At 43.4% G+C, this 24,855-nt stretch overlaps 1 protein-coding gene across 1 annotated transcript in view; it reads right to left on the bottom strand.

Moving 5' to 3' along the window:
* LOC126262439 (UDP-glycosyltransferase UGT5-like) overlaps nt 1–24,855 on the bottom strand; it is a 178,401-nt gene that overhangs the window by 34,851 nt on the left and 118,695 nt on the right. Inside the window, exon 5 of the mRNA XM_049959087.1 lies at nt 8,473–8,695. Coding sequence (XP_049815044.1) covers nt 8,473–8,695 — 223 coding nt within the window. The remainder of the gene's footprint in view (nt 1–8,472; nt 8,696–24,855) is intronic.

Genomic DNA, 24,855 nt, shown 5'->3' with positions numbered 1-24,855 from the left:
AATCTGTCTCTCGGCAAATGAGAGGAAGACGTGATACGTCTTGTCACAAGCTATGTCGTCCGTACAACTGGGGCGAGGTCAAGTCCGTGTCTTGTGACCTGCCATGTGGTGGCGCTAGGTTTGCGATTACATAGTGGCGACACGCGGGTCCGACATGTACTACAGGACCGCGGCCGATTTAAGTTACCACCTAGCAAGTGTGGTGTCTAGCGGTGACACCACAATCTTTATATCTATTATTATTGTTAAGCGCTGCATTCAGTTGGGAAAATCGATCGTTTGAACAATTCGTTCATTTTAAGACAGACTTAGAATTTCAGATGTGTCCGAAGCCTTTATGGACGATTTTATAAAATAGCGGTGATTGCAGGCTCTCTTCGTCACAACTGAAACTTCCCCACTAATTAAGGGCCAAGACAATCATCAATGATTCAGACAGAGAACTCATTCGTCATTCACTCTAGAATAAAAGGGTCACAAACCTTATTTCTGAGGAAAAATTGTATATTCAATCCATTTCCAGTACATGTTCCGTTTTCTGTTGATTCCAAGTCTTACTTAATTTGCGTTTACAGTTTTTCTCTCTCTCCAAATAACCCGCTAGTGGCAAAAACGTTAATACCTTGCTATAGCGAGAAGAAGAGCAAATATGTCTCTTTTAGCAACCCGACAATCTTCCAACAGATACTTCCGAAGCTGTTCTCCTTATTCCTCCCTAACAACCATGGAGAATACATATATGTATCTCTGTTCTTCCAAAGAATAAACGTATTAGAAAAATACCTTGGCGTCGACGAGCTGTCGGCGCATATATTACTAGAAAATCCGATCAGATACTTTCCAAAAGTGAATAAATGTGGATGATTTGATTGATAATTATTAATTATTGCTTGGTAGAGGGTAATTTTCCCTGGGGGAGATTACAACGCCCCTCGCAGCGAGCGAAGTTTGTGAGCTCAATTTTTATTTGCCGAACACACTTCGCGAGCTATCTATTAGTGTGGATAACCCGGAAGTGATAATTGTCAGTCCTCCGACTGAAAAAGAATATTATGTTTAAGACAGACGAAGAAAAGAAATATTGAAAACAGAAGAAATGAAGAGACAGGTACCGCGGCTGTATTGCTTTTACGTGCATCAAGGTGTTATGTCTGCTGTGCACAACCAAGGAAGATGATCTTTCATGAAACCGTTATCAGGGTCTACCCATTCGGGAACTTTCTTAAGCAGGGAAACCTTGGAAAACCTCTTAAGCCTAGACCCCCAGCTTACGGTACATAGAAGATAGGAAAGCCTATAGAAGGAAAAAAAAATAATTTTGGAAATAGATCTCTAAAGGAAGGATAGGGATCGATTTATATAACGCTTTGGAAAAGAGTGATTTGTGCCTCTAGCAAAAAAAAAAAAAAAACATTTTACAATAAATAACGTAAGTTTTCGTTTTACAATCTTGTTCCTAGGGCAATCTCTTGCGGTGCTAAAACTCCCCCGGGTCTTGCATGTCCCCGACGTCCACATTTGTAGTCGGTCTTCTACGCGGCCCACTTTGTAGTCGGTCTTCTACGCGGCCCCCAATGGGAAGAGTAGAAGGAACAGGGATACCCGATTTCACATGCAACATTCATTCCGAAAGAATTAGCAATGACCAAAGGGGAAACCCTTCCTGTAAGAGAACTGGTTAGGTTGCACCGTCCAAGATTCTCCTTTTTGAAAGCAAAATCCTTATGGCTTCATGCATCCTTTTTCTTACGACGTACTTCAAGGAATTTCACCATTAACTAATGCTGTTGCCAAAACATCCTCAGATTTATTCTAGTTTGAATACTCTTTCGGACTTTGCATCCCCACTTGTGCTTATAAGTCCGAAAATTCTGACACATTTCTGTCAGTGATTTGTTCTTCGTAATTTAAAGGATTCATGCAACTTACAGTAGATTTTGGATTCAAATCATCGAATAATGGAAATTGTGGTTCATTTTATACAAAGACATAATCCCTCATTTCCTTGAAAGTCATATAATTTATCTATACTCCAAAACTTTTTATCCTAAATACACATATTTCTCCAATTGATTGTTGAAATGTAAAAGTTATTAGCATTGAGGAATGCGGATTCACTTCTTTCATTTATTCTCTGATTCATACGGCGTTCACACATGCACATATATGGAAATGGATCTTTCTCTTTCAAACAAAAATTCCAAACGAACACGATCCATTAAATAACTACTAATTCTATGAATATTACTTTCTTTAAACATTCAATAATAAATTAAAAACTCTTAACTTCTAATTATAACACCTTTTCCTTTTAAAGTTCAACATGAATCAGTTTACACTCGCGTTTGGTGCGAGTCTCTTACAAAGCATATCTGTGTCGTCTATATCGATTCTAACTCTCGCGCCGACGTCAACTGTTTTGCGCGGGAAATTATCTTTGCGGCGTTAACCGTCACTCATGATTCACTGCCTTAACACATCCCTTCACACGTTTACACATCTAAGTGTGCACTTGAAATTATATATGAACCTTCACTCGGAACCTCTTTTGATTATTCAGCGTCATTTACGGGAAACATTTCATTGTTCTTGAAGGTCAGTTAGATCCTTTATAAATCTTGATGACATTAGCAATGCTAAAGTTCCATGTTCACCCAAACACCGGTGAAGCCTATCTTCACTATTTTCTTTGCAACACTCGATAGTAATAGTTAGTCACTATTTCTATAGTCTATGCCACTGATTAATTATTTCAATTTAAAGTTTTCTAACACTACACACACAGTGTATTGGTTTTTTTTTTTTTTTTTTTTTTTTTTGGCACGACCAACAATGGGGAGCAGTATGGGCTTGTAGAGGGTTCGATCAAACCCCATTTCAACATGCGATCTATTTCTTTCTGAACTTGAGCCTTTAACCTCCAGGGAACAGGATAGAAAGTTCTACAATACGTTTCGTGCGGCTTAACGTAGAGATGGCATATGTATCCCTTAATAACTCCTGGCCTTTCATCAAACACGTTTTTATACGCTAATAATAATTCTTTTAGCTGCTTCTTCTGATCTTCAGTAATGCAGTCGGATTCATTTAACTTCTCGTACACTAATTGACCAAAATCTCCTTTGACTTGGAACTCACTAATTACATGCTGTTTAGAATTTTGTGCCGTCCTGATTACTTGCACACTGATCCCACAATTATATTTTCTCGTAAGGCTTTCTTTTTTCAACTCAATTTCTTGTTTATTAACATTCAACCAAATTTTTCCTGTTTTAAAATCTATTCTGCATCCGTATTGACGTAGGCTGTCGACTCCGATAATGCAATCTACCACCAAATTTTTCACAACAAGGAATGTGCTTAATATTGCTACATTTCCTACTTCAACACTAAGTAGTGACTGCACTTTTACATTAGCCGATCTAGCCCCAACGGCGCCTATTATTCTGCAATTTTGAACTGGAAAAATTGGTACTCGTCTTATATTTCTGATCTTGTTGAATAGAGCCTCCGAAATAACATTCGTGGTTGCAGCTGTGTCCAAAACCGACACTATAGGTACAGTCTCCAAAATGACTTGCACTTCGGTTACTGCCACCTGTTCCTTATCCTCATCCTGTGGTTCTAAGTCCTCGGTCAGTTCATCTGCCAGTAATCGTCCATCATTATACGTTAGCATGGGTACACATACCCTGTTGCCCCTCAACCAATTGTTGACCGCTCCTCCGGGGCACGAGTGGGTCCTTACAAGTTTGTTGGATTTTGATTTGCCTGCTGGTTGACATCATCCGTAACTTCGGTAATTACCGGTTGATTCGTAGATGTCCGTCCCCACTGATGTTGGTTATTTGAGTTCATTCCCCCCGGTTGATTCCACTTTCTATTACTGTTATTATTCCAGGCTTGAGGTCTGAAATTCCTTTCGTTCCCCCACACAGGATTGTATCTTTTCCCATTCCTGTTGTTCCTTGGATAGCCCCTCGCAAGACTATTGCCGGTATTACTATTGCGATTTTGAGGGGTTTCTCCACTATTTAACGATCTCTGTCCATTCCCTTGCCTACCGTTTGGCGGAGGTTCTATCTCCCTATATTGGAATCAGTTATTACGGGCTTTCTGGTTGTTCTCTTCAATAAGATCTATATGGTCTAACGTCGTGAGGAACGACTCCAAGTCTTTATCATTGCCGTAAATCAGTTGATTCCGGATGCTAATTGGTAGTCTTGCCTTAAGTATGTTTATTATGTCTGGCAATGGCATAGGTCTGTCCCAGTATCTAGTTTTATTTATATATTTTTCAAAATACTTCCTAAGGCTTCCTTTTGAAAAGGAGAAAGGCTCTGGGTAGAGCACCTCCTGCCTTAGGCGTTCCTGTACCCCTTCTGACCAGAACTTTGCTAAAAACGCCTTCTCAAAATCGTCATATGTCGAGCAAACAGAAGTCATGTCCGAGGCCCAAATCGCCCCCGAACCTTGTATATATCCTGTAACGAAACTGATCTTCTGCCACTCCGACCAAGTTCTGGGTAGCACTCCTCTGAAACTTCGAATAAAAACAATTGGATGGACCCCCCTTTTGTCAGTGTTAAAAATCTGGAATCGCCGATGCTTTATCATTTTTTCTTCGGCATGGCAAAGGCTTTCGTAATCTCCGTTAGATAAGACTTCACGCGAACAACTAGCTCGAGGCAATTTCATGTTTGAGTTACTTGCACAAGTCGGTATCGTTGGCTCTATAGTCGCTGGCAACTTCTGCTGCTGGCCTGTATTCATTTGTTCTGAGCCTTGTTGTGAAACGCGTATCGACTCTTCTATCGTTTGTTTCTAATGCTCGAAATCAGCACCTAACTGCTGTCGCACTTCCTCAAGTCCTTTCGCAAACAAATTCTCTTCCTGTTTGCCAGATAGACTCTGGAATGCTGCCTTAACATTTTGCTCAATGTTTTCACACATTAGCCTTTTGTTTTCTAATGTAATTTCGGATAATTTACCCGTTAATACATTAATTTGGTGGTCTATAACATCTTGACGCTCTGTCAGATGTTCAACACTTTCCTTTAGGTTAGTCTGCGTACGTGCCAATTCAGGAAGTTGCGCAATTGCACATGACATGGCATCTTGCTTTTGTACTAATTGCGGAACCATTTCCACCTGTTCCCGTACGGTATCTATCTTAATAGCCACATACTCCTTCATTTCTACACGTACGCGGTGAGTAGATTCCTCACATTGAGCTTTCACCAATTCTATTTGTGCAGTTAATTTTCGTTCCGTCTCTTCGGCCTGATCTTTAAGTTCCTTTGTCTTCGCCTCTATCCGCTGCTCTAATTCGGAAAAACTGTCTTGTAACTGTTGCTTAATCTCAGTTTTCAAATTTTCCTGCCCTTCCGCAACCGAGGCTAATTTTGTATTCAAATCATTTTGCCCTTCAGTAACTGAGGCTAATTTCGCATTAATGTCGGTTTTCAGATTTTCCTGCCCTTCAGTAACTGAGGCTAATTTTGTATTCAAATCATTTTGCCCTTCAGTAACTGAGGCTAATTTCGTATTCATATTATTCATGCTCTCGGTTATCATCTGCATCTGTCTCATGATAATGACCAATGGATCTAACCCATGTTGCGTACCTGCCGTTTCATCTCTAGCCATATCTACCGGGCGTTCTATTGCGCTATCTGTAGCGATCGGTTCTACAACACTTCTTACTACAGCGTTATTATCAGTGCTAACAGCTGAAGGCTGTTGCGTGCTGCTCTGCTCTGCTTGACTCATCTTAAACATTGCCCTAGTTAAAACCATATAAATGTTCTATCGTCAATATCTCCCTTCTACTGTCACTATATGTAACTCCGTTCACACAAGAGTACTTCTGTGGCTAGTTTCTTACTGTACTTATACAGATAAATGCAACTGGGGCAGGTCAATCAAACTACATCTAGCATGAACACAATTAATCAATGTTCAAATATCCAATAATACTAAATAGAAAAGCGTATACTTCATCTATACTACCAAGCTTTAATATTATCAGTGCTAACAGCTGAAGGCTGTTGCGTGCTGCTCTGCTCTGCTTGACTCATCTTAAACATTGCCCTAGTTAAAACCATATAAATGTTCTATCGTCAATATCTCCCTTCTACTGTCACTATATGTAACTCCGTTCACACAAGAGTACTTCTGTGGCTAGTTTCTTACTGTACTTATACAGATAAATGCAACTGGGGCAGGTCAATCAAACTACATCTAGCATGAACACAATTAATCAATGTTCAAATATCCAATAATACTAAATAGAAAAGCGTATACTTCATCTATACTACCAAGCTTTAATAATAAAAATATAAATCTGGCCTTTTCTCTGCGCCCAGCGTGTTGTTTTATGTTCTTATTTGTAGATCCACTTAATGTGACTGTGAGTATTTCTTCTTTTTTCCAAGTGTCAGTTAAGTTGGCTCGTCGTAGTTCACATGAAACAGAGAACAAAATTATTTTAACAACGTCCAAAAACGTGTTCTGTCACGGATTGGCCATTATAATTGGATTTATACTATAAATGATGAAAGTATGTGAATGCAGCTTGCCGCTAACTTGGTGTAATGTCTCTCACACATAAACCTGTACAGTAAAATAAGGGCCTCCTGTTTTATCTTTGGGCTGATCCGTGATAAGACAGACAAACAATTATACTAATGGAGGATTCTGCGTATTTTATCTAATTTCATTCGCTCTCTCTCTCTCTCTCTCTGTCCTTTATCTATATACAGTTTTAAATATATTATTTAATTACGTGAACTCAGCCCAATAGAATCTCAGGTGGAGCCCTTCGTCTTAATATTCAGCGGCTGGCTTGCTGTAAAAGATCTCTATATCTATTATTATTGTTAAGCGCTGCATTCAGTTGGGAAAATCGATCGTTTGAACAATTCGTTCATTTTACGACAGATTTAGAATTTCAGATGTGTCCGAAGCCTTTTTGGACGATTTTATAAAATAGCGGTGATTGCAGGCTCTCTTCGTCACAACTGAAACTTCCCCACTAATTACAGGGCCAAGACAATCATCAATGATTCAGACAGAGAACTCATTCGTCATTCACTCTAGAATAAAAGGATCACAAACCTTATTTCTGAGGAAAAATTGTATATTCAATCCATTTCCAGTTCATGTTCCGTTTTCTGTTGATTCCAAGTCTTACTTAATTTGCGTTTACAGTTTTTCTCTCTCTCCAAATAACCCGCTAGTGGCACAAACGTTAATAGCTCGCTTTAGCGAGAAGAAGAGCAAATATGTCTCTTTTAGCAACCCGACAATCTTCCAACAGATACTTCCGAAGCTGTTCTCCTTATTCCTCCCTAACAACCATGGAGAATACATATATGTATCTCTGTTCTTCCAAAGAATAAACGTACTAGAAAAATACCTTGGCGTCGACGAGCTGTCGGCGCATATATTACTAGAAAGTCCGATCAGATACTTTCCAAAAGTGAATAAATGTGGATGATTTGATTGATAATTATTAATTATTGCTTGGTAGAGGGTAATTTTCCCTGGGGGAGATTACACCCTCCATGGAAAACACGACCACACCATAACACCAACGCCTCCGAATTTTACTGTTGGCACTAGACTTTCTGGCAGATGACGTTCACTGGACATTAGCCATACCCACACCGTGCCATCGAATCGCTACATTGTGTACCGCGATTCGTCACTCCACATAACGTTTTTCCACTGTTCAGTCATCCAATGTTTACACTCCTTACATCAAGCGAGGCGTCGTTTGGCACTTACCGGCGTAATATGTGGCTTATGAGCAGCCGCTCGAGCATGAAATCCAAGTTCTCTCACCTGGCGCCTAACTATCGTAGTACCTGCAGTGGATCCTGAAGCAGTCTAATTCCTGTGTGATGGTCTGGATAGATGTCTGCCTATTACACATTACGACCCTCTTCAACTGTCGGCGGCTTGTGTCAGTCAACAGACGAGGTCGGCCTGTACACATTTGTGCTGTACGTGTCCCTTCACGTTTCCGCTTCACTATCACATCGGAAACAGAGATCTAGGGATGTTTAGGAGTGTGGAAATCATCTCGCGTACATCCGATTCACCTGACCACGTTGGAATTCCGTGAGTTCCGCGGAGCGCCCCATTCTGCTACCTCACTATAGCTAATGACTACTGAGGTCGCTGATAAGGAGTACCTGGCAGTAGGTGGCAGCACAATGCAATTAATATGAAAAGGTATGTTTTTGGATGTGTCCGGATACTTTTGATCACATACTGTATGTCACCAGATCTCATCATTGAATTCTGCATATGCAGGTTTCGCAGAATCTGTCGCTGTATCTAACTGGTCATTAGGAATTATCTCTAAAGTGAAGAACAGCGCTCCCGCTTCAGTTACTATGCTCGAGGAAAAGCAACATTGATAGCTGTACATAGAGAAGTTTTCTCACACGGCTTGTTACTTACTGAGCACGTCGTTCTGCGGGAACCATGCGCGGGCCATCACGTTGGGCGGTAGCGGAGGCAGGGATGCCGCGTTCACCTTCCACAGGACTCGCTGGGGCAGCTCAGAAAACACGTCCAGCAGGGCACGCAGCTTCTCCTTAGCGAAGGTCTCGCACTGGATCATCGATCCCAGGCTGAAGAAGATGGCACCTTGTGAGCTGCCGTCCAGGAACATCTTCACATCCTAGTTACCAATGAAAGAAAGATGAGTATTCTACCTTTATCACATCCAACGATTAGCTAAAACAACTATCTGTGGTAAGAACAGACTTTTTTTAACCTGCTTGTAACAGAAATTCTACGTAATTTTTTTCTGTGTGGCACCATTATACCATGGAACTCCTTCCACAACAAAAAGGTAGCCATTTGGTGTGCAGCATAATTTAAATGAAACTATTAACATGATCAGTCTTTTGATGAAGCACGTGTGGGTTCCATACCGGTCGTACCACTCTCTCCACGTCGGTTTTCGATAGAGTTATTCATTTACTTTTTTGCGTTTTCTGAATCTGCAGACTATTACCTTTTAATAGATATATAATTTATTCAATTCCGAAGACTACAACTATTTTTAAATTTTTTTTGAAATGTGTTCTACATGGGCGTGACCCACTGTGGCGCTGTTAAACTGCTGTCAAATGGTGTTATTATTAACGTCCGTGTTCATCAGGTACATTTTAGTGATGTGAGATAAAGTATGTGTTGTGGCTAACCTGTGATGGTTCAATATATATCGCTGGTGTGATTGTCGATTGTTTCATGTTTATTTACTCTGTCGTTATCTCGAAAATATTCGTAATTAATTCTGTTTCTTGAGTCTCTGTTTTGTTGAAGTATAATAATGAGTGAAAGGAAAGTTATTAGAAATCCTCTGAAGGCTTTTAAGAAAAGGAGAAATGTTGGAAAGCCAAAGGTATTTAGAAATATGGGAATGAAGATAGGTTCTAACATGGTACGAGCGATGCTTGCTTTAGACAAGGAACGCCTTCGGGCTGCAGACAGGGCTGTAAAGAGTCTAGAAATACAAGCAAGAGTAAACAGGAGGAGGAACAAGAGGAAGCTGGAGGAGGAGTTTGCAGAGGATGAAGGTAATCCATCCTATGGACCTGGAATGCACTAAAAAGTTAATCCAATCTTTGTCGCTCGGTTCCCAAAACTTTTATTTTCTCATACTAATTACATGTTTTCTGAGGATCTTCCAAACATATTTCTTTCAAACTTTCAGTAAATGTTACACAGTACCTTCTGCATAATTGAACACAGCCTTTTTCCAAAAAACTGTATATTTTTGAATATATAAATAAAAAATTGCAAAAAAATGTTGTGAATTTTCATTACAATTGAAAAAAAATCATCTTTAATAACTGAACTAAAATTTTGTAAAATCCCTGTGTTAAGTTGTAGCCCATATTCCAATAAATAGTCTGTAAAAAGTTCAACTTCCTACCTCAAATACTTTGTGAGGAAAGATGTAATTTATAAGCGTTATTTTAACATTGCAAGTATAGGGCGTTCCGGAGCCCCTTAATAGGATATTTTTAATTTCCACAGCGGCTATTCTAACAACAATGAGCCGTGATAAAATCTGCTGTTTTGAAGAGCGCGCCGCAGCGTGTGGTGTAAAGCAGTCGCCTTCCGTTTCTGGCAGTGGCGCCGCTGTGGCAATCGCAGCTTTGGTCTCTCTCCCTGGTGGAAAAAGGGAAAGGTTGCCTGTTCATGTGCATTTCTGGGGCGCTATGAGCTTGGCAGGACCCCTTCCATCCTGTGTTTTCTCCCCGCCTATCCTCTCCCTATCTCTCCCCCCCCCCCCCAAGTCCTTTTGTACTCCTCTCCTCTGCCTTCCCCACTCCCTGGCACGTCTCGTCAGCACCCCCCACCCCTCTTATGGATCCTCATCTTCCATTGGCTCCTTCGCCCCTCCCCCTTTCACTTTTCCTCTCCTTCCCCCCCCCCTTTTTTTCCCGTCATCTGACCAGTTTCCCCCCACCTGCTCTCGGGTGTGGTATGTCATATTTGTGCCGAGCCGTGTTTCAGTGAGTGTTCAGTGTTGTGCGTCTTTCCACAGTGTTGCGAACAGACATCATGCTGTCGCTGGGTGTGCATTTTATATCTCTTGCGAACAGAACCCAGACTGTCCCGTGTTTTTTGTCTGTCTATTATTTTTCTGCTTCCTGTGTATTTTATTAGCATCATCAACCCTGTGTTTTATATTTTAAGCTCCAGAATTTTCTACCATTTTACCTTTAAGTCACTGATTTTATCGCCAACTGTTATTATTTTTTTATTATCTTCATCTTTTTAAAACAAATTCTGTAGGCTGAAGAGCGGCGTAATAAGCTGCTGCCAGCCCGCCCCCTTTAGGGGGAATCGAAACTCAATAAAGGAAAAAAAAAAACTTAGCAGGAGGTCAGTCGTCAGCTAGGGGCGAGTCTGGTGACTTGGTTAGTCGGGTCAGTGTGGGGCAGTTACTGTCTGTTTGTCGTCCGGAGTGCTAGTATGTGTTAGGCCGCCAGTCTGATCGATCCTGTTCAAGCAGTGGACATTGGCGGTTGGATTGATCTGTAGGTCGGTCTCTTCTCGGGGCAGGAATGTCGGGTAGCCTGAGGGCATGTTTCCTCTGCAGGGGTGGGTCCGACCGAGTGTATAGCTTAGTCAATGTCGGTCTGCCGTCTGGAGTGCCAGCATGTCTGTCGTTCGGATCGACCTTAAGGCCGTTTGCATCGATCGGTTGGTCGGTCGCGCACTGAGGCACAAGATGCCTTGTCCGGCTTGAGCGTCGGCGCATGCGAGGTCGCCTCGTGGCAACCAGTGGGCCGCGCCGTATAGCGAGGGGTAGTGGCTTCGCGGCCGACAAGAGAGCAACAGGAGTCAACCCACGGCATCGGTCTGGCTGGAGCGAGCTGCGACGCCGTGAGACGGGAGATCGGCGCGCCTTCCTGCGTCCGTTGAAGCGGCTGGCAGCGGACGGTTCGGGAGAGCGATTTCGGGGTGCTGCGCCAGGTCTTCGCCAGACATCGCCGTTTATTAGAAGTTTAGTGATTGCTGATATGTTGTTTCATTTACTTGTTAAATTCTACTTGCTTTCTTGGTCAGTCTCTCTCGTCCCCAGCTTGCTCGGCTGTCTTTCGTCCGCATTTGTTAGGAAGTTAGTGTCTGTCTGTCTGTCTGTCGGTCTCTGTCATGTTTGTCGGATTCGGTGTTAAAGAATTTGTAGAATTAAGGTGTAAAAGCCGAATTCCTGAAATATGTGTTTATCTTGCCTATCATCTTGCGAGCCGGTATATGTGTAATGTAGAGCATGTTGTACATTTTATGTAAGTTTGAATTTCATGGGTTTTATTTAAATAGTCATTTTTATAAAGTTGCCACCCTTCCACCGCAAGAGTCCTTTTAAAAACAAATTGCACTTTCGGTGGCAAATCATTTCTTAGTGTGAGTGTTTGTACCATTTCCATCCCTCTTACAGGCTGCTTAGTTAATGTGTTTGTGGGAGTTGTTAAATTTTTTAAAGTAATCTGGTGTGTTGCAGATTTGCACCTGTGTAGTCTTTCAGAGGTTGTCATGGGCGGTCGTGACTATGGCCGTGTTGAAAGGGAGCGGCAAGCTCCTCAGCCCGAAGGCTCATACTGACATTGTTCTTTCAGCCTCTAAATAAAATTATAACTTGATATTTCGAGGGTGCTTTTCTGCTTATAAATTTTAAATCTGTTTTTGAAATGGCTTTTATGAATAAAATTCCCATTTGTTAAAGGTAATTTCATTTTCATCAGTTACTCCCTGGCAACTACTTCCACACTCACCTAGTGTGATTAAATGTGTCAATATTCTTGATGAATCGCTAGTAAATAAAGTAAATTCTTTAAAAAAGATTTTGAAAGTAAACTCACGGTTCAAACAATTTTTTGGGGATCAGCACTCAGTAACGTGTAAGATCTTGTAGAATTAAAATACAAGCCGTAGAATCCAGTTGTAAACATGTGAGTAGAAATGCCGTGCTGATTCTAGACCAGACCGGTTATTTTTCCAATCCCAGAAAAAAAATAGTTCCTAAAGATGTGGCTTGCTTACATGTTGAGGCAAGACTGTCAACCATATGCATAACGTCATAGTGCTTCCTCTCTCATTCCCTTCGTATCGTCTCATCCCCCTTCTTCTAGTGCTCTAGTTCAGCAGCCATTAAAATGAACAGGCCAGTCACAGTGTGGAATTTGAGAGGCTGTTAGACTGAGGCAGCCAATTACAATGTAGCACCCAAGCCAAGCCCTCAAGATAATTTAAGAGGGTGGTCTCTGAAAAATGATTGCCAAAATAGATGATGTGTAAACTAAAAATGATCAAACGTACCTGAACGATTTGTGAATGTCTAGTTCAGTATAAGTACCATGATTGGTGTAAGACACAAGACCTAAAATGTCTGCAAAAAATATCAGCAACTCAAAAATCTAATTTTTATGTTCAGTGGCACAAAGTTATTAGACACACACACACACACACACACACACACACACACACACACACACACACACACACAAACGCGCGCGCTGAAGGTATACACCATGAACTTATAGGTAAAGCACGACTAGTGAACATCTGTAGGTCGATCTCTGTATCATACATGGTGTAAGAGACAACTCGCCCTCGAATTAAATATTTTCTACATCCATCCTGGTGTGCAAAACGGAAAGATGAAAGGAAAGAAATTTTTATGTGGTGTCATTGCCAGGTAACATAGCCCAAAGAAATTTGGAGTATACATGTAATGAATTGCTACAGTATAACACAGAAAGTAAAAGAGTGTGCTCCGATGCTTGTCACGAGGGTGGTAAAGGAGTTTTGTTGGTAGGACATTCCATCCCACCACCAGCTGACAAGTGCTGAATGGTAGATGGTGCATGAGGACGAATTCATAACACATGAGCTCGATGAGATTTAAGTCAGAGGAAGGTGCAGTCCGTTCCATTAATAAAATATTTTCTTGTCCCGAGAGCCACCTGTGCTGTTTCATATGGTTGCACATTACCGTCCATAAAAATGATGTCAGGGCTGAAGACACGACTGGAAAGGCACACATGGAGAAGCGGTACAGGGTCACTACAACGTTGGCTAGTGGGTATACTGTGCGCAAAGGTTTGGATGTCAGTACACCCACGCATCATTATGCACCTCTGCAGTTTGCAAGGCACAGTGAACCCACAAATTAAGTATTTTCACACCAAAATCGTCTCATTACTTACGAAATAGACACAGCTTGCTTATTGGCACTACTCAGTTAAATTATAGATTAGTTAATGAGTATTCTTCAAGCTTGGACCATATCTTACATTTATCCAAATAAAAGATATATATTCTATAACATTACAAAATATACACAAGCACAACTGTTGACCTAACTTACATCTAAATTTGTTAAATAGTCATCTTATTTTGGGTGAACGTCATATCAAAGTCACCTTAACATTATAGTGACCCCATACTAGGGTATTAAATTTGTCTCATAGTACAAAAGTCTGTCATCTTCTGTTGCTAATGCTAAGTTATGTTGTCACACTCTGGAAACTACATGTCACTTTGATGAAATAGCGCACTGAACAAAGGTAATACACATTTGTATAGGTGAGAAACGAGGGTTGCTCTGCTTCCAACTACCAACTTTCAAAGTCAGGTAAAGATTGTAGTGGTGCTACATGAGGATGCTGACCTTATCTTCCAGCACAGTAAGTTTGTCATCTTGTGCTACCACTCAGAGGAGACTACATGAAACGTGACCCCAGAATACATCACTTAGTTGAAGCAAAACTCTAAAAAAACGGACCCATCTTATAGCAAAATTTTAACAAATTGCCCTCCATTTTACAGAAAAATTGTAACATACTGATGTATGGGACAGTAAATCTGTAGCAAATTGCTGTGTCACAACAAAACTGAAACACACTGCAATAAAATTGCAACAAAATGACCCATCTTAGAGCGAAAATGTAAGAAATTGCCCTTAATGTTACAGCGAAACTATAACAAATTTACCCATGTTACAACAAACGTGTAACACACTGTGTTTTATGTTACATCAAAACTTAACAAACTGGCCCATGTTACAGTGAAATTATATCAAATTGCTGTCAGTGTTAGAGAGAAATATTAAAAAAGTTAACTTTGCCACAACAAAATTACAACAGATTATCTTACACGTTACAGTAAAATTGTAACAAACTACCTCATGTTGCAGCAAAACTGTAACAAATTCCCCTCAATTTTACAGTGAAAATATGAGAACATAGTTTCATGTTTAGAAAAAAGATGCAACAAATTTCCTGTATAAAAGCAAAACTGGAAAAGTGTAACAACTGCCCTCCATACTACAGCAAAACTGTAAGACGTTGCCAGCCATTTTACAACAAAACTGTAACAAATTGCCCACCATGTTACAACAAAATAGTGACAAATATATCCCTGTTAGAGCGGTACTGTAATAAATTGCCGTCCACATTACAGTAAAATTGTAACACATTGCCCATATTACAGCAGAATTGTAACAAAATGCCTCTTCACCACCCTATTACTGCAAAACTGCAACAAATTCCTCATACATTATTGACGAAGCAAGTTGAGGCTTTTTCCAGGAAGTTGTGCCTTGTTCCAACAAGCAAAACCGATTGATCAGTTAACTAAGACTTGTTCCAACAAGCGAAATGTTGAGTCACATTCATGACATCGAGTACGCAGGTCAGTTCTTTATCCTTGATATAACATGCCACGCACTCTCTACTATGACATCATGTGCAGAACAAATCCCCGAACTTACAGACCAATCTCCTTAACATCGGTTTGCCGCAGAATTCTTGAGCATATTATAAGTTCGAATGTATTTTCTTGAGACAGAAAAGCTTCTGACCACAAATCAGCATGAATTTAAAAAGATTCATTTATACGAAACTTGGCTCCCCCTTTTCTAACATGATATCCTGCAAACCATGGATGACAGGTTGATTCAGCATTCCTAGGTTTTTTTTTTTTTATGAAAGCGCTTGACACACTGCCCCAGTGCAAACTGTTAACGGAGGTCTGAGCACACGGAATAGAGCGCCAAAAAAATCGATACAGTATGTATCGATATTTTTAAAAATTTTCCCGTCACTACTGCCACCTGCCAGCTTCTACACTTGGAGCGTTCCGCTGCTACCTCTTGACTACAAAGCACAGTACTGCCGTCTTCACGCACCATACGCGAAGTGCAAGTTCTTGATAATAAGGCACGTGTGATTATGCACAGCGCCCTCAAATTTTTGTCGGAAGAGGCAAATGAGGAAGCAAGAAACTCATTCTATCCTGTGCTGGAAAGAGTTGCAGGAACTGCTAGCTATTCCAGTCGCTCAATGAAGAGAATAAAGAAAGAGGTGAGGAATAGCTACAAGTACTTAGTGAATCTTCGCTTATTAGGAAGGATATTTAAGAATGAGACTTATTTTCCGCGTTATTGTGCCGAACAGATTCAAATGGCACTGAGCACAATGGGACTTAACATCTGAGGTCATCAGTCCCCTAGAACTTAGAACTACTTAAACCTAACTTAACTTCTCGCAGCGCGTGGTCGATTTTGTTTTCCTTTGCTCGATCTTTTGTTTATACGTCTATTTCTTTTCCGGTAGTCTATATTTGTCGAATTTCTGGTTTACATTTGTGCAAAGGCTTAAGCTTTCGAACTATACCTCCCTCCCCCTCCCGACAACAGAGCTTGGTCCATGGTCCTCTGTCTTTCCTTTTACATCAAACATTTTGTCAAAAAACTCTTGATTTTGTGACGGCTCCCAAACCCAAGGTCCTCGGCGGTACTTTTGGGGCAGCCACCACAAATTCTATAAAGCGTGGGTAGTGACGAGGATGTAGCTATGTCTGTTGGCCAAAAAATAATTAATGACAGGAACTGAGCCAGCTAGAATGAGGAGATAACTTATCTTTATTTCTGACGGAACGTGCACCAGCAATACAAGTCCAAGTAATATCCGAGAGTAATCCGTGTACTGAGCCTAGTCGAATACAATAGCAAATATCACACTGCAATGGCTTCGCTATAAACTCCACGAAAGGCTAGCAATAGACAATCGACAATAGGCTGTCCGTCTCGGGGCCAGCGCTCCTCCTCATATGCAAAAGGCAGAGGGCGCTGCGGACCCGATCTCAGCCATGGCGCGACCTCTTACGTCGGCGGTAACGCCCTGAGACGCCGACGGCCGCGACAGGAACTGTGGCCAGCGATGTCACGGTCAGGGCGCGCGTGCATGAGTTGGTTGGTTGGTTGGGTCCGTGGATACAACACTTGCTGCAACAATCGTTTTGATCTACACTGCCGTGCGGTTTGAGGCGCCATGTCACGGATTGCGTGGCCCCTCCCGCCGGAGGTTCGAGTCCTCCCCCGGGCATGGGTGTGTGTGTGTTGTTCTTAGAATAAGTTAGTTTAAGTAGTGTGTGAGTCTAGGGACCGATGACCTTAGCAGTTTGGTCCCTTAGGAACTGACACACATTTGAACACCATTTGATCTACACTGCTCAGCCAGGACATTATGACCACCGACCTATGGTCGATATAAACTCGTCCAGGCGATAGCAACGTCACCTGGCGTGCAATGACTGCTAGTCAGACACACGTACGGTGCATGCAACATCAGTGAGCGTGCTGTCCATGTGCCGGCCGCGGTGGTCTCGCGGTTCTAGGCGCGCAGTCCGGAACCGTGCGACTGCTACGGTCGCAGGTTCGAATCCTGCCTCGGGCATGGATGTTTGTGATGTCCTTAGGTTAGTTAGGTTTAAGTAGTTCTAAGTTCTAGGGGACTTATGACCACAGCAGTTGAGTCCCATAGTGCTCAGAGCCATTTGAACCATTTCGTGCTGTCCATGTGCGTTGAATGGGGAAGGCGCGCGATCTATCTGAGTTTAAGCGAGGGCAGATTGTGATGGCTCGGAGGCTCAGTACAAGCATTTCGGAAACTGCATGACTTGTCGGGAGTTCGAGGAGTGGTGTGGTGAGTATCTTCAACATGTGCCGGTACCAGGGTGGAAACACCTCCAGGCATCGTGGGGTTGGGTAGCCACCACTCATTACACATGTCGGACGTCGTAGGCTGCGCAGACAGGTAAAAAATGACAGGCGGCGAACTGTGTCGGGACTAGCATCAGACTTGAGTGGCGGGTAGTGTGGTGTCACCGCCAGACACCACACTTGCTAGGTGGTAGCTTAAATCGGCCGCGGTCCATTAGTACATGTCGGACCCGCGTGTCGCCACTGTCAGGATCGCAGACCGAGCGCCACCACAAGGCAGGTCTCGAGAGACGTACTAGCACTCGCCCCAGTTGTACGGACGACATTGCTAGCGACTACACGTACGAAGCCTTTCTCTCAATTGCCGAGAGACAGTTAGAATAGCCTTCAGCTAAGTCCATGGCTACGACCTAGCAAGGCGCATTAACCATATCTGGAGAGAGTCTCACTTGTATTATCAAGAGAAATGTACCACAATGAATTAAAGTTAAGTATACGAGAAGCTCCGTTCTTTTCTTTATAGCTTTCATCACGTATCCTGTTTGAGACTTAACGCCAGTCGGCGTGTGTGTACGCGTGCCTTTCGGTTACCCGTCACTGTGGACTGGCTGCCTTGTCAGTCCACTACAGGTAGAGTACAAATTTGTCTGAACACAGTGCACTGAACACTCCTAAGGTCCTCCACACCCGACTATACATGCGGGTGCCAGTGTTGACACCACGACGTCGGTAACTACGACTGAATGGGCACGTGACCATCGGCAGTGGACGTTGACAGAGCTTTGCGTGGTCTGATGAATCCCGATACCTGTCGTTTTCCAGGGTAACAGCTTTTCTACTGCGTTACGGAGACAAGCTGGCGGCGGCTCCATTATGCTCTGGGGAACATTCACGTCGGTAGCCGTGGGTCGAGTGGAGCTCTTGCAAAGCACAATGGCGGCCAAGGAGTATAGTACACTGTTTGCAGACACCCCTGCATGAAGATAATCTTTCACGTCTGCAGTGGGATTTTTCAAGAAGATAATGCGCCACCTCACAAAGCGATGAGTCTGATGGACTTGTTCGAGGAACACAGTGGCAAATTCCAGTTGATGTGCTGGTCCCCCAACGCACCACATCTGAACCCTATCGAACACGTCTGGGACGTGATTGCACGTGGCGTCATAGTTCATAGTGGTGCTAACACCCTCCAGCGACCTATTAGGGCCTCATTGCTTGCATACCACGACGCGTCGCCGCTGTTATGTGTTCCAAACCCGCACATACGGCTAGTAGGTATGTGGCCGATTAGTGTATTTTAAGTATTTTTAGTACGAAAAAAAAACAATTCTCACACATCAAGAATGATGTGAGCAGACTATGCCAATTTCGTGTGTCCTACGTTACTGGATTTTTTCAGGACGAGATTGCAACCCTGTATGGCCGAAGGACTTGCGTGTGCAGCTTATCATCGTCTTTCTGGCTCTGAGAAAGGCCGAATCATACGCACGAGGGACGTCGGAGCAGTCATAGCGGCTCACCGCACAGAGCTGCCAATGACAAAGTGAGTGGTGACGACGTGGAAACAGAACAGGTGAACACTAGCTCTAAAGTATAGACGAATGACAACAGCTGAAGTCATGGCAGAGGCTACAGGGAGTGTGTCGCCACGATCCGTTAGGAACGTATTTCTGAAATCTGGGTTTACATCTAGAGTTGACGTACATCGTTTATCGTTGACGACACACCACAGAGAACAGAGACTCGCACTGTGCAGAGCCGCAGTCAACTGGGACGTCCTGTGCCACTCTCAACGTTGCGTCCGTTTGTGCCGGCAACATCTCCGCAGGAGGTATGGTGGAAGGTCAGACGAAGGAGCGATTCTCGAGGCCAACACATCTCTGGCTGCTGGGATCATTGTGCGGGGAGCTACTGGGTAAGAAGACTGCGGAAGTGCGGAGAAGGTTTGGTGGGTGGCGTCCGCACCACAGAATTGAATAAATGTTTAATACCCGTTATGTGATGAACACCTGCATACAGTTCGATAAACATCGTACTGGTGGTTCATAGGACAACAGACAAAATTCATATTTCTAGATTTCCGGAAAGCGTTTCACATGGTGTCCCATATCTGTCAGCTTATTCCATATGGAATAGGTTCACAGATATGTCAGTGGCTCGAAGACTTCTTAAGTTATAGAACCCAGTGTGTTTTGCTTCACGCCGAATGTTCATTAGAGATGAGGGCATCGTCAGGAGTGCCCCAAGGAAGTGAGATAGGACCGCTGTTATTTTCTATATACATAAATGGTTTGGTGGATGCGGTGGGCAGCGATCTGGGGTTGTTTGCCGATGATGCTGTGGTGTGCGGTAAGGTGTCGAATGGTTCAAATGGCTCTGAGCACTATGGGACTTAACATCTGAGATCATCAGTGCCGTAGAACTTAGAACTACTTAAACCTAAGTAACCTAAGGACATCACACACATCCATGCCCGAGGCAGGATTCGAACCTGCGACAGTAGCCGTCGCGCTTTTCCAGACTGAATCGCCTAGAACCGCTCGGCCACTCCGGCCGGCTAAGGTGTCGAAGTTGAGTGATTGTAGGAGGATACAAGATGAGTTAGATAAAATTTCTAATTGATGTGACGAATGGCAGCTAGGTCTAAATGTAGAAAAATGTAAGTTAATGCGGATGAGTATGAAAAACAAACCCGTAAAGTTGGGGGACAGCATTAGCAGTGTCGTGCTTGGCACAGTCACGTACATCTGGCCGTAACGTTGCAAACCGATATGAAAAGGATCGAAGATGTGAGAATTGTAGTACGAAACTAGAATGATCGACTTCGGTTTATTGGGAGAATTCTGGGAAAGTGTGGTTCATCTGTAAAGAGCACCGCATATAGGACTCTAGTGTGACCTGTTCTTGAGTGCTTCTCGAGTGTTTGGGACCCATACCAGGTCGGATTGAAGGAAGACATCGAAACAATTCAGAGGCGGGCTGCTAGATTTGTTACCGCTAGGTCCAAACAACACGCAGGTATTACGGAGATACCGAGCGAGGTGGCGCAGTGGTTAGCACACTGGACTCGCATTCGGGAGGACGACGGTTCAATCCCGTCTCCGGCCATCCTGATTTAGGTTTTCCGTGATTTCCCTAAATTCTTTCAGGCAAATGCCGGGATGGTTCCTTTCAAAGGGCACGGCCGATTTCCTTCCCCATCCTTCTCTAACCCGAGCTTGCGCTCCGTCTCTAATGACCTCGTTGTCGACGGGACGTTAAACACTAATCTCCTCCTCCTATTACGGAGATACTCCGGGAAGTCAAATGGAAATCCGAGGAGGAAAAGTGACGTTCTTTTCCAGAAACACTACTGCACTATTGAGAAAATTTAGAGAAAGGCGCTTGAAACTAACTACACAACGATTCTGTTCCCTTCAAGATACAGTGCGCGTAAGGACCACAAATATAAGATACGAGAAATTAGCGCTCATACGGAGGCGTATAGACAATCGTTTTTCCCTTGTTCTGTTTGTGAATAAAACAGGAAAGGAAATGACAATTAGTGGTATGGTGTACTATCCCCCACGCACCGTAAGAGAGATAGCGGAGTACTGCGTAGATTTAGGTGTAGACGGTGCCACACTTTCCATATCCGTCACTGTATTTTACCTAAATTTATCGCCATAGTACGCTTCAGTAATTTTGAAACATGTTCATGTTCTATGTTTTATCTGTAATACAGTACAAGTTAAAGCCCGCTGCCGCGTTCTGCTGTGGCTAATCTCCGGTACTGCAGTAGGTATTTCGATAACAACTCACTGACTCCTGAGGATAGTTTTTGTGTACCTGTGTAATCTATTACTGGTGTGCGTGGCAAGCCGTCCAGCCGTAGATCCTATCTCTGCTAGCCTAACTGATATTAACAAAGAAATGTTCGGATATATGCCACGAAACATGTGGCAATAAAATATTGATCTATCCTTATCTATACAAAAACGAATGTTTGTCTCTTCGGAACGTATGATCTCGAAAACTAATGGCTCAATTTACGCGCAATTTCCGGCATTGCTCTGTAGCTTATCCAGCAACAATGTGCCGGTTTTCAGCTCCGCCTTTATGAGAATTTTATTTACTCTTAACTTCCACATGGGTTAATGAAAAGTTATGGAGGAAACAAGATTAACTGAATTACAAATTACGTTGACAAAATATGACCAGTTGAAGGAAAGAGTGCATGGAGAATGAAGCGTCAATGTATTCTTATACTTTCAGCTTGCGGGAACGAGATTATACAAACAAAATACAAATTCAAATTACATGAAAAACTGAAGTTGCCTTCCGGAAGCATAAGAGAAGCGAGCTGCTCTGCGAAAACTCACATCTCCTCAAGATCAGCAAAGTGTGCTCAGCGGTTCCAGATGGCTGACAGCTGCTGTCTTCTACATTTACATCTACATTTATACTCCGCAAGCCACCCAACGGTGTGTGGCGGAGGGCACTTTACGAGCCACGACTGCCGGAAAGCCTCCGTGCGTGCACGAATCTCTCTAATTTTACATTCGTGATCTCCTCGGGAGGTATAAGTAGGGGGAAGCAATATATTAGATACCTCATCCAGAAACACACCCTCTCGAAACCTGCACAGCAAGCTACACCGCGATGCAGAGCGCCTCTCTTGCAGAGTCTGCCACTTGAGTTTGCTAAACATCTCCGTGACGCTATCACGGTTACCAAATAACCCTGTGACGAAACGCGCCGCTCTTCTTTGGATCTTCTCTATCTCCTCCGTCAACCCGATCTGGTACGGATCCCGCACTGATGAGCAATACTCAAGTATAGGTCGAACGAATGTTTTGTAAGCCACCTCTTTTGCTGATGCACTACATTTTCTAAAGACTGTCCCAATAAATCTCAACCTGGTACCCGCCTTACCAACAATTAATTTTATATGATCATTCCACTTCAAATCGTTCCGTACGCATACTCCCAGATATGTTACAGAAGTAACCGCTACCAGTGTTTGTTCCGCTATCATATAATCATACAATAAAGGATCCTTCTTTCTATGTATTCGCAATAAATTACATTTGTCTATGTTAAGGGTCAGTTGCCACTCCCTGCACCAAGAGCCTATCCGCCGCAGATCTTCCTGCATTTCACTGCAATTTTCTAATCCTACAACTTCTCTGTATACTACAGCATCATCCGCGAAAAGCTGCATGGAACTTCCGACACTATCTAGTAGATCATTTATATGTATTCTGAAAAGCAATGGTCCCATAACACTTCCCTGTGGCACGCCAGAAGTTACTTTAATGTCTGTAGACGTCTCTCCATTGAGAACAACATGCTGTGTTCTGTTTGCTAAAATCTCATCAATCCAGCCACACAGCTGGTCTGATATTCCGTAGGCTCTTACTTTGTCTATCAGGCGACAGTGTGGAACTGTATCGAACGCCTTCCGGAAGTCAAGAAAAATAGCATCTACCTGGGAGCCTGTATCTAATATTTTCTGGGTCTCATGAAGAAATAAAGCGAGTTGGGTCTCACACGATCGCTGTTTCCGGAATCCATGCTGATTCCTACAAAGTAGATTCTGGGTTTCCAGAAACGACATGATACGCGAGGAAAAATCATGTTCTAAAATTCTACACCAGAGATATAGGTCCATAGTTTTGCGTATCTGCTCGACGACCCTCCTTGAAGACTGGGACTACCTGTGCTCTTTTCCAATCATTTGGAACCTTCCGTTCCTCTAGAGACTTGCGGTACACGGCTGTTAGAAGAGGGGCAAGTTCTTTCGCTAGGGTCTTCTCTGACCCTCCACCCCCAAATCTCTTTCTAAGCCACTCGTCATTGAATGTCCAAAATGTTCCTTCCTCCCGTCCATCTTCTAACCTTTCAAAACTTTAGAACGGAGGGATGACTCCAGTTGGCAGTGTGATATACAAGAAATGAATAGAAATTTGCGAAAAGTCGGGGGCGGGCAGCAAACTTCTCACTCTGTGAAGAAGTCACCCACGTCACTATCACAAGGCTGGCACTGGAGTGAAGCAGTGTTACCTTGATCCATTGTCCTGTGTGTACCATGCACTTGGTGGCAGTATGCAGTCTCATGTAATACACGAATTCTATTTATTTATTTTTTCGGTGAAACGATACTGGCGTTCCCACACCAGCCGAATGGCACCACCGTGTCTGAGCCATTTAAGTTAGTGGAGAGAAGCAAAGGTTGCGCTCACATTGTCTGCAGCGGGTGGCAAGGCGGGTACGGCCTCCAGTGTCCAGCACGAGGGCTGACGCCAGAGTGGGCCACTGCCCGGTTTCCGCGAAACTTGCTCGGTAGCCGAGGGAGGCGTGCTTGACTGAAGAGATTCACAGACTGCCTTCTGCGAACAGACGAGACTCGTAACCGTACTGAACTGTTAGGAGGGGACGAACGTTCCTCTCCAAGTGCGGTGTCGTCGAGTGTCAAGACCGGCGCAAGGAGTGACGACAATCGCAGAGATACTGCACATCAAAGCGGTATCACGAGGCGCCAGTGAGGTGCTAAGAAGCAGGCGCGCGCCTCCCTGTAGTGGTGACGCCAGAAGCCAGGAGGGCAGTTCTGGTCGAGGTCGAACCCTGACCACTTCCAGGAAGTTCCTGTCCGAGTAACATCGTTGTGCTGCCCACTCGCCAGGACACAGCCCGTGTGAACCGTCGGGGAATGAAGAGACTTCGATCTCCTTTGACACTTTCGCTGCGGCTGACGCTCACTGTCGGATTACTCAGTTTAGTTGCAGCGTCTAAGCTGGCATCAAAGCGTGTAAACTTTTGTTCTGTGTGGCCAGTTATCGAACGTATATTGTTGGTAATGCCGGCTAATGAACCGACATCTGGACCTTCCAATGTGAAAAGGAGCAGGAAATGTGTTAAATTGACAGAGGAACAGTTACTTAGTGTGCTAGACGACAGTGATTTTCTGTGTAGTGAGCACGAGGCATACCGCGGAGATTGTCATCTAGAGACTGCAGAAGAATTGCTGAGTGATGATAGCGTGGAAGCACAGCTTTCGAATCCTCTTTCGTGACAGTTCCGAATCTGACGATACGAATCACGACGATTGTGTGGAAATCGACGACGAAAAAGAGCGCCACGTGTCACACGGAGATAATCCAGGTGAGTCCTGGCATAAAGAACCACATAATATGCAGATGTACACGTGGTCTAGGGGTAGCGTCTTTGATTCATAACCAAAACGTCTTTTGTCCCGGTATCTATCCCCGCCACTGCCTAAATTTTGATAAATAATCAGCATTGGCGGCCGAAGACTTCCGGCATAAGAAGTC

Source organism: Schistocerca nitens, chromosome 6, assembly GCF_023898315.1.
Source record: "Schistocerca nitens isolate TAMUIC-IGC-003100 chromosome 6, iqSchNite1.1, whole genome shotgun sequence".
Taxonomy (NCBI): Eukaryota; Metazoa; Arthropoda; class Insecta; order Orthoptera; family Acrididae; genus Schistocerca; species Schistocerca nitens.
Note: the sequence above shows the minus strand (reverse complement) of the source record. Positions and strands in the feature narration are given on the sequence as shown.